Below are 15039 nucleotides of genomic sequence, written 5' to 3'. Positions count from 1 at the left end.
CCTTCCCCACACACCAGGCATTTCCTTAAAAACTGACTTTTCAAAAAGTCAGGCCCCGTGGCCAGATTCTGTCTCCCTCATCCTTTTCCCTAACCCCTGATACTAACCCTGGATGCCTGAGGACCTGACTCCTGCTCCCTGCCATCATTCCCTGCCATCTACCTACTTTCCTGGTGTCCCCCAAAAAAGCATTGCTCCCTTCTCCTAAAGCCCTGGGCTCCCTTAAAGAGGCAGATTTAAGCAATGCTTTCTTGTGCGATGCCCCGGGCTCTGAAAGATCATTTACCATCAACTAGGCAGGTTTTTAAGTGGCCCCATAACCCTATAATCCAATATGAAGCTTTGAAGCTATCTGCTTCCATCCTACACACTTGGAACCCCACCCACCCCACCCCTCCCTCTCTACTCATCGTGTACATGTACATGTCTTCCCCAGACTTAGGATCTTAGGGGTTGGGACTGGGTCTTAGCTTTGTAAATCCCCAGTTCCCATCACAGCAGCAAGCACACGGCAAGCATTTAAAACTCATCTTCACCAAAAGCAGCAGCACACTCGATTTCCCTGACAAACCCGTGGCGGTGGGCTACAGCACGGGTTCCAGGAGTCCGGCAGACCCCAGCTCAAATCACCTCTGGTGACTGCCGGTTACATAACCTTGAGCAAATGTTTCCATCTGTAAAAGAAGAGTACATACCGTGCAAGGACTATGCAAAATAATTTAAGTAAACTTCTTTGCAGATGCCACTCACGTAAACAAATTGTGGTTATTATGCACCACAACGTGCTAGGTGTCAGAGATCTATGCAGAAATTACTAAGACAGGCAGGAAAAGGGCCTATTGATGCCTGTCAAAAATAGGCACTCAAATTTGTATGAAGCAACAAGTGCAGGGGAGCGTAGGTAGTAACAGACGTGGGCGAGAGGAGCAGGCCAGCCAGGCAGGCATTGCAGGACAGAATCAAGTCAGACCATCCCCCAGGCAACTGGCACCCAGAAAACCGGGCTTGACCCCACACAAGGCTGAACCTCTAGAGAATGAGCCCCACCTGCCAGGTGTGCCCACCCTCACCCGCCCCCACCACGGGGAAGAGCCAGAGGCAGGGCGCAGAGGGGCTCCACAAGTCAGGCCCTTGGCCTGTCATCAAGCCCCCCGCAGCCCCTTCCTGGGAGCAGAGCCTGCTGCTCCTCACTCAGGCCCACAGCTCCCTAGGAGAAAGGAACACTTCTCAGCCACCAGCTCTAAAACCAAATCTTTATTCTCTAGTTTGAAAAGGAGGGTAAGTGGTTGTTCTGTTTCGTTCCAGAGAACAGAACAAGGCCCAGTAGGTAGAAATTATAGGAAAGCAGATTTCATTCATTTTAAGGAAGAATTTCTAACAATTAGAATTATCCTACAGTAGAACCAGGGCCTCAGGGGGTGGGGATTCCCTGTCACCTAAGTGTTCAAGCAGAGGCTGGGCATCCACAGGCTAGAAATGCTGAAGAGGAAACACCCCTACTCCCATCAGCCGAACCTCCACTTTCGGTGGGGCCGTCCTTCCCACCCGTGTTACTTCTGGAAGGAGTGAGGAGGGCTGGATCAAAGCCTGGACACAGGCTTACCCACAGCCAGGGGGTGCTCTAAGCGCGAGAGGGTGCTGGACAAAGCAAATCAGACCACCGGGGAGACACCTGGGGGTTGACCTTCTCGGAGGAAAGGGATGAGCTGAGTGCTAACAATAGATGGGTGTCTCCAAGTCTGGGGGCCAGTGCAGGGGCAGGGGAGGGGACAGGGTGGGACAGGTTAGAGCAGCTTGGCTTCGCCTCCCAGTGCTGGAAAAGGCCCAGGTGCTGCCTAACAAGGCCAGCAGGTTCTCCCAGGGTAGCCACCTGGTCCACTTTTCCTGCGGAGCGCTCATTTACTAAGGGCTGTACCACACCTACATCCAGGAAGGAGGTGAAGAAACTCATAATGAAAGACTGGGACATTAAGGCGTTAACACCAGAGGAGAAGAGTCTTCCTGTCCACTGGCAGCCCCTCCAGCTGGAAGGCTCTAAGGGACAGGGAGGGTAGAGCTGCTATTGCTACTTTTCCAGGGCACAGGACAGTGAGGACCGAACCTTAGCAAACAAACAAGAGCTGGAGGCCGGGGTCCCTGGGCTCTGCAAGTGGGTTCCCTGGCCGCCTGGGCGGGCTTGACCTCCCTCTAACAGGGCCCAGCTCACACCCCGCCTCCCTCCGATCCCTCGCCTACACCAGCAGCAACACAGGCGCCATGGCCCACTGCAACGCTCCCGGGGAAATGACGCCCCTGCTCTCTCAGACATCATGCTTCTTCTGATGGGCCAGGAGCTTCTCCTCGTCGTCAAAGGTCTGGCCGCAGATGGCGCAGCAGAAGGCGCCGTCCCGGATGTGGCTCTTGCGGTGGGTGATGAGGTTGGACTTCTGGCTGAAGCTCCGGTCGCAGTCGGGGCAGGCGTAGGGGCGCTCGCCCGTGTGGATGCGCCGGTGGGACACGAGGTTGGACTTCTGGCTGAAGGCCTTGCCACAGTCGGGGCAGACGTAGGGCTTCTCGCCGGTGTGGATGCGCCGGTGGGCGGCCAGGTAGGGCTTGTGGCGGAAGGCCTTGCCGCAGTCCGGGCAGACGAACGGCCGCTCGGGGGCGTGGTCACGCCGGTGGGCCGCCAGGTGGCTGCCCTGGGAGAAGCGGCGCCCACACTCCTCGCAGGCGAAGGGCCGCTCGCCCGAGTGGACCCGGGAGTGAGCCACCAGGTGGGTTTTCTTGCCGAAGTTCTTCCCGCACTCGGCGCAGGTGAAGGGCCGCTCCCCCGTGTGCTGCCGCTGGTGGGCCCGCAGGAAGCGCTCCAGCCGGAAGCTCCTGCCACAGTCATCGCAGCTGTAGAGAGATGCGGGGGTTCCCGCCTGGTCCTGTGGGGGCTCTCCTGGGGCCTCCAGCGGAGGCTCAGGTGCAGGCCCCTGCACAGGGTTCAGTGGGGCCTCTCGGGTGGGCTCTGACGAGTGCTCCGGGAGTCCGGCTGGCAGCTGGGGGCTCCCCGCACCAGGGGCGCCCTGGGTAGACCCTTCGGATCGCTTGTGGATCTTGCTGTGAGACAGCAGGTTGGGTTTGTGGCGAAAGCGGCGCCCGCACTCCGTGCACGGGTAGGGCTTCTCGCCGGTGTGGATGCGCCGGTGTGAGGTCAGGTAGGGCTTATTGGTGAAGCGCTTGCCACATTCGGGGCACTGGTGAGGCCGCTCGCCCGTGTGCACTCGGCGGTGGGCGATCAGGTTGGGCTTGTGCCGGAAGCGCTTGCCACAGCAGGCACACTGGAAGGGGCGGTCCACCGCGTCTCCGCCGGGCCGGGGGGCGGTCACCGCGGGGCGGCCCCTGGGCCGAGGCCCCAGAGCCTTGGCTGCTGCCTCCTCCAGGGCCTCGGCTACATGAACCCGCTTGTGAGCAACTAGCTGGTCCCACTGGGCAAAGCTCCGGCCACAATTGCCACATATGAAGGGCCGCACCTCAGGGGCAGGAGGGTGGCACAGCCGCAAATGAGCTCGAAGCTGCTTTCGTCGCCAGAAGCGTCTCTCACAGTCAGAACAGGCAATGGGCCGCTTTGCAGCCGAGTGGGCCCGCAGATGCAGAACCAGGGCCACCCAGCCCCGGAAGCTCTGCCCGCAGAGGTGGCAGGCAAAGCCCAGGTCTGGGGTGGCAGCAGCATGGACCTGGCAGTGCAGTGCCAAGAAGGGGGCGTGTCGGAAACGACGGCCACACTCAGGGCAGGGCAGGGGCAGCCGGGCCTGGCAGCGTCGGGCGTGAAGCCACAGGGCCACCCAGCCCGGGAAGTGCCTTCGACAGTGGGCACAGCGATGGGCCCTACCCGGGGCCTGGCTCCCCGACTGGGCTGCAGAAGTGCCTTGTGACCTCAGCCCGCGGGGCTCCTTCTCCAGGGTCCGGGGCGACTCCTGGGAGGGCCCGGAAAGGAGTCGGGGCTGGGCAGGGCCCGTGGCCAGGGGGCCCCTGCAGCGACGTTCCAGCATCGGTGCTTCCTCTGCTGCGGGGAGAAGCACAGTCACTCTGAAGGTCAGCTCGTCCTGCCCCAGTGCCTCCCCAGCCACCCAGGCCCCAGGGGAGCCCGCCCCTCCGCTCCTGGAGCCCGAGTCTACACTTCCACTTCCTTGTATGTTCCATGTGATTTCAGTCTGGGGCTTCTAGATACCATTTCAGGTATATTTGTCCTAAGTCTTCACTGACCCTGGAAACTACCAGAAGGGAGAAACTCTGACACTTCTTGGAATCCCCCTCACCACAGCTGCCTGGTGCCCGGCATGGAGTAAACACTCCAATGTCGGCTGCACAAACACGCCTGCCTCAGGACTCCCCGGAAAACAGGGCCCCGTTTCCTGACATTGCTTTGTGCTTTTCCAAGGGCTCCCCACTGCCCTCTGCTCGTTTCTACTATGTCCTGTTGCCACATCCGAGCTGCACAGCAACGCTGTGAGGCTGCACAAGCAGACACTAAGCTCCCTGTTTGACACATGAAGCAATTGTGAGGCATAAAAGATGAGAGGACATGCCCGAGAGGACACAGTAACCAACAGCAGAACCAAGACTAGGGGCCAGGTCTTCTAAACTCCCAGGCCAGCGTTCTTCCCTGAAAACACCTGGGTTTATAACGATCGCACAGATAGACATTTCCATAGCCTTTCGTTCCTATTATCCTCTCCTGGGCTCTAATCCTACGAGGGGGAGGCACTTTCACACCCCCAACCTCAGTCTCTCAGGGCGGAAGCCTGGAGAGGAGCGAGAACAGCCCTTCTCGGGAACAGGAGGGGGGCACTGGAAGCTATGCCCAGCACAGCCTGACTCAGGGCACCGCCTGTCCAGACTGCCCACATTCTGCCCGCCTGCCCCCTCCACCCACACACACGATTAGGACATCGACTGAAGGAAAGCTCTCCTGAATCCAAGGAACACCCACAACCTGCTGCCCTCAGGGGCCTGGATCCCTGGCTCTGCCTCCCTTGGGGTGGTAGGGATTACTGGGGCAAGAAAAGGGGGGGAAAGAAGAGATTGTAATCTCTGTCTCCTGCCCAGTCCTGCCCCAAGCCTGCAGGGTCTGCCCCCCATTCGCCTCCTCCATGGCATGGGGAGCCCAGATTCCTGCAGGAGGGCTTCCTCCACCCTCTGAGGGCTGGGGTGGTGGTTGGACTCTTCAGGGACCCTCAAGGCCTGCTGGAAAGCTCCAGACACATCCTCCTAAATTCCCTAGAGCCTGCACTCCTCTCCAGGAGCACAGACATGACTCATTCCCAACGCCAGACTGAGCACAGGGAAGATGCCCAGGGTATGAGAATGTGATCCTTCCCCCACAGGTGCCTTCCTTCCGCCAGGATGGAGAGGCCTGAGCGCTGGGGCTGTGGAATGGTTTGGGAACCCAACAAAGAAGACCAAACTCTACCCTGGAGACGGTGGAGCTGGAGGTGAGGATATTTCCAGCTCCTCCCGGGGACGTTCCTGGGGAGACTTCTGCGGCTGCAGCGCCTGCTTCGGCCCACACTCTGGTAGCCCCCAGATGTCAGAGAAAACTGCAGCAGTAAAGACACCCCTACCCCCATGGCAGAGCTCAGACCTCTGAGTGCAGAGAGGCCAGCCTTACCTGTGGGGAGGGGAGAGAAAACGCGCATGAGGCTCTGAGCTCCTCCAGGGCAGTCATCTTTGTGTCCTCGCCAGCCACAACCTCCTCCCCCACCCAAGCCCCACGCCGCGCGGACAGAGTGACCTTAATGGATTTTGGATTATAAATGAATGGGCCCCCTTCCCCAAGGAAGTACTGCTGCAGTTTGGGGGTCACTTCCTCCACTGCTAAGGTCACGGCATGAATTCGCCATGCTGATGGCCAAAGGCCGGCCCATGGCAGGAACTCTGGAATCCCTGCTGGCTCCCCTTCCCCCACCCTCCTCCCAACAGGAATTCCAGGATCGTTTCCCAGGGAGCTGTGCAGGCGAGCTAGTGCGACCACGACTCGGTCAGAATCCCCATGCGCATCCTGGATGGCGAAGAGCCGTGGAGCCCCTACTCCCCGGTTTTGCATTCGCGTGTGTCCCCCGTCCACGCTCGCGGACACACGGCTCCGCGTTCCCCGGGTGGGCCCTCCCAGGTACCCGCGCAGCGCGCCGCTCGCGGAGCCTGTGCGCAGGTGCACGCGCTCGCCCCCCCACTCGGTCCGGCCGCGTCCCCCCCACCCGGCGCACACAGTCACGCGCCGGCAGGTAGGGCCGCCGCGGCCGCGGCCCGCGTGGAACCCCGCACCCTGCCCGGGACGAACCTCTCCGGCGGGGTGCGCGGAGGCGCGTGGCGCGTCCATGAGGCCGGAACGCCGGGCCGGCGGCCGCGCTCGCCACCCGCCGCCGCGACAGCAGCAGGTTCGAGTTCACCACTGCCAGGCCCGTGCCCAGCCCCCCCGCCGGTTCCCAGCGCCACGTGACTACAGGAGCTGCCGAGGGTCAGTCGCGGGCTCGGGCCGCCGGCCGCGGCCGGAGGGCGGGGCGGGCAGCCGCGCCGGCCGAGCGCGCCCCTCCCCCGCCCCCAGCGCCCCCTCGCGGGCCGGGCCGGGCGGGGGGTGGCGGCCGGGGGCCTGACTCCGTTGCCATGGCGACCACAGCCTGGATTCTCCGGGACGGCCCGGCTCAAGTTTCCCGACCCTTTGTCCCGCCGGAGGACGAGCGGTCCTGGGCGACCGCGTGGCCAGACTGTGGTCACTCGGCTAGACCGGGCCTCGCCGGCCTCTTACAGGCTCCCCGCCCCCGGGCCGCCCCCGCGCTCCGGCCGCCTGGCCCTTCGGCCGCGGGGTCTGGGCGCGCGGGCGCTCCCCCTGGCCGGGTCGGCGCGGCTGACCCGCAAGTCTGGCTTCTGGTTTGTTCAGAAGTGGAGAGAGAAAAGGCCCGACCGGGTGACCTTTGAGAAAGGAATGCCTTCGATTCCAGATCTTAGCAAGGAGCGGGCGGCCCGGCGCGGCGGGCGCGGGGGGCGTCTGGGCGGAAGCGCGCAGCCGGCGCGGGGCGAGCGCGGAGGCAGGTGCGAGCCTGCGCCCGTGACTCACCCGCTAGCAGGTGGCCTTGGCTTCCAAACGAAGCACTTCCTGGCTTTTCCAGGCTAGCACCGTTTCACGTACTTTGATGCTTTTCAACAAAGGCAGTTTTTTAAGTGTACAATTGTTTTTAAAACACTTGAGAAATCTCTTGCATTAATAGGAAATAGAATATAAAAATCTCTCATACTTTTAGCTCCTCGAGTGAATTGTATTTAGTATTTTGGTACGTCTCCTCCCGTGTTTTGTCTATGCTTACCTATGCAGATCTCACATAGTGGCATAATGCCGTGCAAAGATGTACTCTGCCCTTTGCACTTAACAATACTGTGAATTTTCTCCCATGTTATTAGATAATCTTTTATGACGTGATTCTTAAAGCAGCATAAATGTACGAACAAATTGTTCATAAATTTTCCGGTTTTTATATCATTATAGATTCATCTTTTATTGCACATGCCTGATTGAAAAGTTCTACAAGTGGGGAACTAATAGGTCAAAGACAAAGTATATTTTTAAGTGTTTTCCAAATTATCTTTCAGGAAAGTGGATTCATTTTCCTTGAGAAATGCCCATTTTTCCATATCTTTGACCACGCAGGCCATTTTTTCAAATTTAAAGTCGTTACTTCTCATTGTTTTGAATTTAATTTCCTAGATTACTAGTTAGCTGACTTGTTCTTTCACACAGTTTATCGCCTGTTTGTCTTGTCTTTGTTGTGAATTTGCTTATGGCCCCTCGCCCCCTTTTCTATTTGTCCATTTTTAAAAGTCAGGAGATTGGGTTTATTTCATGTTGTTGGGGTGACCTCCTTGTAAAGTAGGTGGTGTTCACGGTTTCTGCGTTTGGTGGTATATTTAGAGAGGCCACACCAACCTGCCCCACATTAGACTTTATATTTGTATTTTTATCAGAAAATGAGTTTTAATGCCAGTAATGTAAGTACCCCCCCTACTCACAGATTCCCTTTTTTTCCCACCAAAGCTTTCTTAGCGTCCATCACCCATTTCTTCTTCCCAAAGAAGTTTAGAATCGCTTGTCAATATTTTTAAATTTCTTCTTAGATTTCTTTTAAAAACCCATTTGAAGAGATGTAAGATCCGTGTCTCTCCACTTGTTTGGGTCTTACTTTACCGTACTCTCACGGTCCAGTTTCATTTGTAGATTAAATCTATAACTTTTATACTTTTCATATAGTAAAATTGGCAAATATGAAAAAACTCCTTTGTCAGATCATATGGTGTTTGGGGTTCAGAAAATATAGTCATAGCATATTGTAGAATACACATCAAGTTTGGTGATTGCAGAAGAATGGATTTTTCTATCATCAATGCTATCAGAAGATCCTCTGGTTTCTACCTAAATACTTAGTAATTGTAGTTAGTATTTAGAGTCCTTATCCTGTGTCAGACACAGGGGTGAACTCTCTATATACATATCTCATTTAACCCTCTTAACCCTAAGAAACATACTCTTCTAGTCTTCATTTTACAAATGAAACAACTGAGACTCGGAGATGTTAAGGAATTTGCCTAAGGCCACACAGCTGGATAGTGGCTGTTAGGAACCGTGTCCCATTCTTAACCCCTAAAGTTATGTGTGTGGGAGGAGCATCAAGTGTAATTGTGAAATACCTGTTAGTTCGGTGTAAATGTGGAGCATCTTGTGCTGCTTGATAACTGCATTCCTGCAAGAGCCCTCTGGGGAATTCCTGCACAGACTCACAAAGCATCTTCATCTGTCCGTAACCAGTCTCTTGGCAGAAAGGCTTTTGGCTTAACCAAGACCCTAAACTACTCGCTCACTCCCCATCCCCCACTGGAAGAAATGTCTTCTCGCCCAGTCAGGAGATAACCACCTGCTGTAGCCTCCTCTTTTGGCATAGCCAAAGGAAGCTAAGTATAGCATGTCTGGGCCTTTGCTCTGGAGAGAGACAATGAGTGGCAAAGGAGTTGTGAGGGATTCCTGAACCGTTATGGCAGCCAGAAATTCTAGGCCTTGGTATTTGGGACTTCACTCCTCAATGTGCCTTAGGGAGGGTGGCGCAGCAACCAGCCAAACGGCCCAGCCCAATGGAGATGGTCTCAGCTGTGGGAGGAAGATAGGCTGTACAGGGTATGGGACCCACTGGACAGCAAAAATTGAGAGGGCCCCTGGGGAGGGGGTGCATCTCCCCTCCAACAGTGCCTGCACCCCCCTACTGCATGAGACGGCAAAGCAGGTGGGCATGCCAGGGATGAGGGGAACAGCGTCTCCAGAAACCCTCTATGGAGACGCCCAAGTGTTGTTTAGAAGCAGTCCTGTAGCTGCAAGAGGGAAAACTGCATCCACCTCTTACAGATGGCGTCCCAGTCCTCCCCACGAGACGCGCACATACATCCAACAAATATTTATTCAGTGCCCACCATCTGCCACTGTGTCAGGTGCTGGGCCTGATCGTGAGCCAGACAGAAGCAGTCGGTGCTGTTTTTCCACAGTGTGATGGGTGTTGAGAGGACTTTTAACCCTGGTTTAGCGATGGAAATTGCTCTTGGGTTGGTGCTGAATATGGGATAAAACCAGATGCTTGTTGACAATTTCTGAGTGATGACAGTTGAAAAGCTGGAGGAGACTAGGGAGCAAGAGAGAAGAGAGGGAAACTTCATTCTAATAGAACTTACTGTCACTATTGTGAATTCCTGCTTCCGACAGCATCCCGAAGGCAGATTTAGAAACTCACAAATCTGATACCAGCATTCGCAGGCGAGGCAGTGAGCAGGTACCACCTGGGAATGCCCCAGGTGGGCACAGTCACCTGTACGAGCTCACACAGCCCTCCATCCTATAAGCCCTCCCAGCATCCGGACCTGGAGAGAGAGTGGCTGAGGCCCAAAAAGAGGGAGGCCCTGACTGTCCGAGGCCAGCATCTTGGGTGAAAGTAGTCTTGCCAGGTCATGGGGAAACTCTTCAGGAAAATATCAAAATGCTCCTACTTCTGCAGTTCTAAAAATATCCTTGCATGCATGAACACATGCAGAATGCATTGCTCCTGTAAGAGAGGACACTTTTCTGTTGCATATCTAGTTCCAGCAGTCTGTTTTTCTTTTCTTTTCTTTTTAAAGATTGGCCCTGAGCTAACATCTGTTGCCAATCTTCCTCTTTTTTTTTCTTCTCCCCAAAGCCCCCCAGTACATAGTTGTATGTTCTGGTTGTAGGTCCTTCTGTTTGTGCCATGTGACCGCCACCTCAGCATGGCCTCATGAGTGGTGCTAGGTCCACGCCCAGGATCCGAACCGGCGAAACCCTGGGCCACTGAAGCGGAGCTTGTGAACTTAACCACTCAGCCACGGGGCCAGCCCCAGGAGTCCGTTTTTCTAAAAGAAAAAGAACATGGTTGGTCAAAAGGAAACCAGGCAGAGATCTCGGAGTTCCTGCAGCGAGCACCAGAGCTTGGGTACACCAAGGCTGAGGCCCCGCTCACCACTTCTTGCCTCTCACCACAGCCGCTGCGCCCCTGGCCCACTGCAGCCGCCACCTCCTACTCTCCCTGCCTCCTGTCTGGCTGCCATGGAGTCCAGTCTCCTGACCTAATGGAGCCTTTTAAATAGATCAGGTTGCTCACTTCACATTGTGAAATCATCGCAAACCGCTGCCACGGCCTCTAAGGTTCCACCCGGTCTAACCATGCCTCTCTAACTCCGTGTCCCTGAGGTCCTGCGGGATCTCTGCACAGCCACAACAGCTCGTCCCCACCGTGGGGCCTTTGGAGCTGCTGTTCCGTCCACCTACAATGCTGTTCCTCCAGATCTCTATGGGAGTCAATCCCTCACTTTATCCAGATTCGGGCTCAAGTATCCTCTCTTCAAAACTCACTTCCCAATGGCCCTCTCTCCTCTCCACTCCCGCCTGTGCACTCATATCTCATGCCCGTGGCTGCTCTGACAGATGACCACGGACTTGGTGGCTAAGACAACACACATTTATTCTCTTACAGTTCTGGAAGCCCGAAGTCCAAACTCAGTTCCGCTGGGCTGAAATCAAGATGTGGGCAGGGCCACGCTCCCTGCAGAGGCCCTGGGGAGAATCTGTTTCCTTGCCCTTTCCAGCTTCTAGAGCTACATGCCATGTGCTCCAGGGCTCAGGGCCCCCCCTCGCCTTCAAAGCCAGCAGTACCGCCTCCTGCTTACGTCGTTGCGTTACCTTCTGTCTCTGCTATAGTCAGATCTCCCTGTGCCTCCCTCTTCCAAGGACACTCGTGATACATTTAGGGGCTACCCAGATAATCCAGGGTAATTGTAAGGGCGAATACAAATTAAAACTCAGAAAAATAAGTTTTAACACTCCCTGGTGCCACAAGGGAGACACTTTCCCCATAACCACCATCCCTTTCCTTTGAAAACCTGTCACTGTGCATTTTTCTCTGCCCCTCTGACATGTCTGTAAATCTTTTTAAAAGCTCAATAAGCCTCTTGCCAGCTCCACACCCCGGGACTGTCCTTCTCAGGACCTGGGAGCCAGCTCTTTGAGATGTAACCATCAAGGGAGATAGGGCCCTGTCTCCAAGCCCCCGTGGTGCCTGGCCCAAGCCGCAAAACCACCACCTGTCGTAAGGACAGGACAAGTGTGTTTCTCCTTTGGAGAAAGGCAACCCGCTAACACAGGTGGTCACCCCAATTACCTCGTGAATTTGGGATGCACTGTGTGTGCAAATGGCGCCGTCAGGTCCTCTCGCCTGAGGACCAGGTACGGCTTATCTGGGGAAGGTGTGTGGGGGCTGCATCTGCCATGCTGTATAACAGGGCGAGATTTCTTTCCGTCTTTGCAGTCTCTTAGGGGATGGCCGGTGATGTGCCTCTCATTCTGGTGTAATGCTTATTCAATTAAAAAAAAACTGTTTTCTTTCTCTTCTACCTTTATGGGGAGCTTTTCTGGGCTGGCAGGAGATTTTGTTTTTAATTATTTTCCCCAACATAATCTCCTCATCTCAAAATTCTTAGCTTAATCACATCTTCAGTGCCTTTTGCCATATAAGGTAACAGGCACAGTGCAGGGATTAGGGCCTGGACAGGCATTAGGGCCGTTATTCAGCCCACCACCCACTCCTACCCCATCATCTTTCAGCCCCGCTACTCAGCTTTATTGTTTTCATAGCCCTTATCACCTACTTGAAATTATTTAGATAGTTATTCATTTAGAGGGCTTTTGTGTAGTTACCCACCACAATAGAAGTCACAGGAAAGTAGGGATTGGCCTGTTTAACCATCATATATTCAGCCCCTAGAAAGGTGTCAGGCCCACGGAAGGTGCTGAGTAAGTGTTTGTGGCCCACATGCAGAGGAAATGTACGTAACCAAGGATCCCTTGCTTTACACGAGTGGCTCAGAGCACACCGAGTGGCCTGAGCAGCAGGCTGGGTGCTGAGTAAGTGTTTGTGGCCCACATGCAGAGGAAATGTACGTAACCAAGGATCCCTTGCTTACACGAGTGGCTCAGAGCACACCGAGTGGCCTGAGCAGCAGGCTGAGCCACTTGTTTACCAGGAAACTGTAAACTCTCTTCCCTTGGCTACTGCTTATTAAACAGATGGTGGGAGTCCAGCAGGGCTTCTAGTGAGAGAAAATACCACTTTGTCTTATAGAAAAATTCAAATCAGTATGTGAATGAGGCAAAGAGCAGGAACCTGGAAGAAAACTTGTGTCTCCAACTCTCCCACTTGAAGGTCTGATTGTAGGCAGCAGTGCCTCAAACTTATTCGTTTGTCTGGAACATTATTCCAGGATAACTGGAATGCAGGAGCCTTTAGGGAACCTCTGGCTGTGAGGGGACTGACGTGGCCAGAGTCACATGCTCGGCCAGGAGGGCACCCGGCTCCCTGGCGCCCGCATTCACCACCACTTGCTGATTGGCTCTTAGGACCATACGTTGCCAGGAAAAGCTGCAACAAATCATCTCGGTGTCTCAGCCAAGAGGAAAGTACTTGACTTGACCTAGAAATCTACAGTTCTCCCCTCAAGGTCAAATCTCATCTATCATTCCAATACTACATCTTTTAACTCCAGGCTGGCATCAGATTATATCTTCTTCAACTTAATTCAAAGATGGATTTAGAAGCCAGTGTGTATCTGTTCTTGGCTTAAAATCTACTAAAAGCCAAGCTTGATTTGGAAACACGAGGCAATTCCAAACAGAGTCTCTGCAAAGTCGTTGCAATTTAGCAGAAGCAGGTGTGTTTTCAAGTGTTCTGGCTCCCGTGAGTGGCCTGTGCAGCTGTTTGTGAACACCATCTGCACATGTTTACCAAATAACAAAAATACTACCTCTAACCTTAGCTCATTGCTACCCAGACCCCTCTCGAATAAAACCACGTGGTGACTTGGAGGAATCAGAGTGTAAACCTGGCTTCAACTCAGTGCCTTCTGATCGGCTCCAAGACCAAATCTGGGTCACAGTTAAATTCGGTGCCTTGAGAGTCAGCCAGTGAAGTCGCAGATGTTCTCAGAAGTTGTTTGCCTTCTCTGTCCTGAAACATGAAAAGAGAGTTTCCTCTTAACGGAATTAACATTTATTTTTTGGATGTTATTAGAAATTACACAATAACACATTTAATGACTACATAGTAACATTCTATTAAATTACTACATTCAACAAATAATATACTAAATTTAATTTCATAGCATCCAAACTACTCTAAGTGCCTTCCATGGGCTGAGCTGCTGTGTGTTATCTGTGCCCGCGCTGGTTCACAGTTCTAACAAATACGCATATGGTGTATAAAACCATTGCAACAAATTGGCATGATTTATGGGGCAGATGGAGTTAAGAGAAGTTCTCGGGTTAAACCAGGAATCAAAAGTGATTATAGGCTACCGCAAGTATGTAACGAAAATAATTCCACAGCCTTGTTATTTGAAAAAATAGAGAATTTGCCAAGTTTAAAGAGCAAAGAACCTAGTTTGCGCTCACTATCTCCCTCTAGTGGTGGATCCTTGAGTGAGGTTTAAAGGGATCTGTTGGACGTTCAGCTTGGTATCTGCCGTCTGACCACTTTGTTTAGGAAAATATTTTGCACTTATGAGACTGACTCTTTACATGTGCTTTATAAAGGTGCAAATTCCTTGTATTAGTCTGCTGAATTTCCTTGAAAGAATAATTGTAAGTTTCACAATGTTAATGGTATGTTAGTTGATGTTCAGGTGCACCCACTGATTGAAATCTGAGTTTCATTTCCTGCCACATTAAAACATTAAAAATGGCATCATGGTTTCTTATCTTTTCTTGAAGATAAATAATAGGATTCATATGTTTAGTCTCAATAAGGCAATTTTAACTCTTTTTAAGCTTGGTATTAGCCATCCTGACCTTGTTCTTCGGCTCACAAAGCACCTGATTATTGTGTGACACAGACCAAATCTGGACTTTTTAAATGATCAGGTCAAGTGCCTAGCACCACGTCTTGGGAAGGACTCCGCTCTGTGTGTGTGTGTTTGTGTATATTTGCTGAGATTGCATAACAAAGCACCACACGCTGGGTGTCTTAGACATTTCTTCTCTCAGTTCTGGAGGTCAGAAGTCCAAGGTCAGGGTGTCAGGAGGGTTGGTGCTTCTGAGGCCTCTCTCCGTGGTTTGTTGACGGCGGTGTTCTCCCTGTGTCCTCAGCTGGTCTTCCTTCTATCTGTGCACTAATCCCTCCTTACGAGAACACCAGACATACTGGATTAAGATCCATCCATATGACTTCATTTTACCTTAATAGCTCTGTAAAGTCCGTGTCTCCAAATCCAGTCACACTCTGACGGACTGGGGGTTAGGACTTCAACATATGGATTTTAGGGGCACACAGTTTACCTCATAACTACAACTATATAGACAGATAGATAGGCATTTTTCTTTTTAAGTAACTCACAGACTGGTTAAACATGGTGGATTACACACGAGTTCGTCCCCATCCCTTCCAAAACTCCATTGAAAAACAGTAAAGGAATAAAAAGGTATAA

General features: G+C 53.2%; 2 protein-coding genes across 13 annotated transcripts in view; both read right to left on the bottom strand.

The window, feature by feature from the left end:
• Window positions 1-1239: 1239 nt before the first annotated feature.
• Window positions 1240-6593, bottom strand: REPIN1 (replication initiator 1). 6 transcript variants are annotated; one of them, XM_023639935.2, is made up of 3 exons: window positions 6305-6593; window positions 5438-5635; window positions 1240-4030 (listed from the first exon to the last, which is right to left on the bottom strand). In XM_023639935.2, the coding sequence occupies exons 2-3, from the start codon at window positions 5592-5594 to the stop codon at window positions 2301-2303; spliced, it is 1887 nt and encodes a 628-aa protein (XP_023495703.1). In that variant the 5' UTR covers window positions 5595-5635; window positions 6305-6593; the 3' UTR covers window positions 1240-2300. The 6 variants fall into 6 exon arrangements, with proteins under 6 accessions (XP_023495703.1, XP_023495702.1, XP_070121291.1 ...); XM_023639934.2 differs by having other exon boundaries at window positions 5438-5564; window positions 6305-6564; XM_070265190.1 differs by having other exon boundaries at window positions 1240-4027; window positions 5438-5564; window positions 6305-6558.
• A 2847-nt stretch (window positions 6594-9440) lies between these two features.
• LRRC61 (leucine rich repeat containing 61) overlaps window positions 9441-15039 on the bottom strand; it is a 32031-nt gene continuing 26432 nt past the window's right edge. For 2 of the 7 annotated variants that reach the window (XR_011438035.1, XR_011438032.1), the window contains 2 exons: window positions 12726-13565; window positions 9441-10419 (listed from right to left, as the gene is read on the bottom strand). The gene's annotated coding sequence lies outside the window, so the exon portion shown is untranslated. Of the gene's footprint in view, window positions 10420-12525; window positions 13566-15039 lie in introns of all 7 variants that reach the window. The other 5 variants (XR_011438036.1, XR_011438033.1, XR_011438037.1 and 2 more) reach the window with 3 other exon arrangements.

This window comes from Equus caballus, chromosome 4, assembly GCF_041296265.1.
Source record: "Equus caballus isolate H_3958 breed thoroughbred chromosome 4, TB-T2T, whole genome shotgun sequence".
Taxonomy (NCBI): Eukaryota; Metazoa; Chordata; class Mammalia; order Perissodactyla; family Equidae; genus Equus; species Equus caballus.
Note: the sequence above shows the minus strand (reverse complement) of the source record. Positions and strands in the feature narration are given on the sequence as shown.

What these genes read in the sequence shown, in the direction of transcription:
- REPIN1 (XM_023639934.2), bottom strand. Translation starts at nt 6,343, where the DNA reads ATGGACGCGCCACGCGCCTCCGCGCACCCCGCCGGAGAG. An exon ending in CCGCGCACCCCGCCGGAGAG is followed by an intron (nt 5,565 to 6,304) that starts GTTCGTCCCGGG and finishes TTACTGCTGCAG; the next exon opens with TTTTCTCTGACATCTGGGGG. An exon ending in CCAGCTCCACCGTCTCCAGG is followed by an intron (nt 4,031 to 5,437) that starts GTAGAGTTTGGT and finishes TTCTCCCCGCAG; the next exon opens with CAGAGGAAGCACCGATGCTG.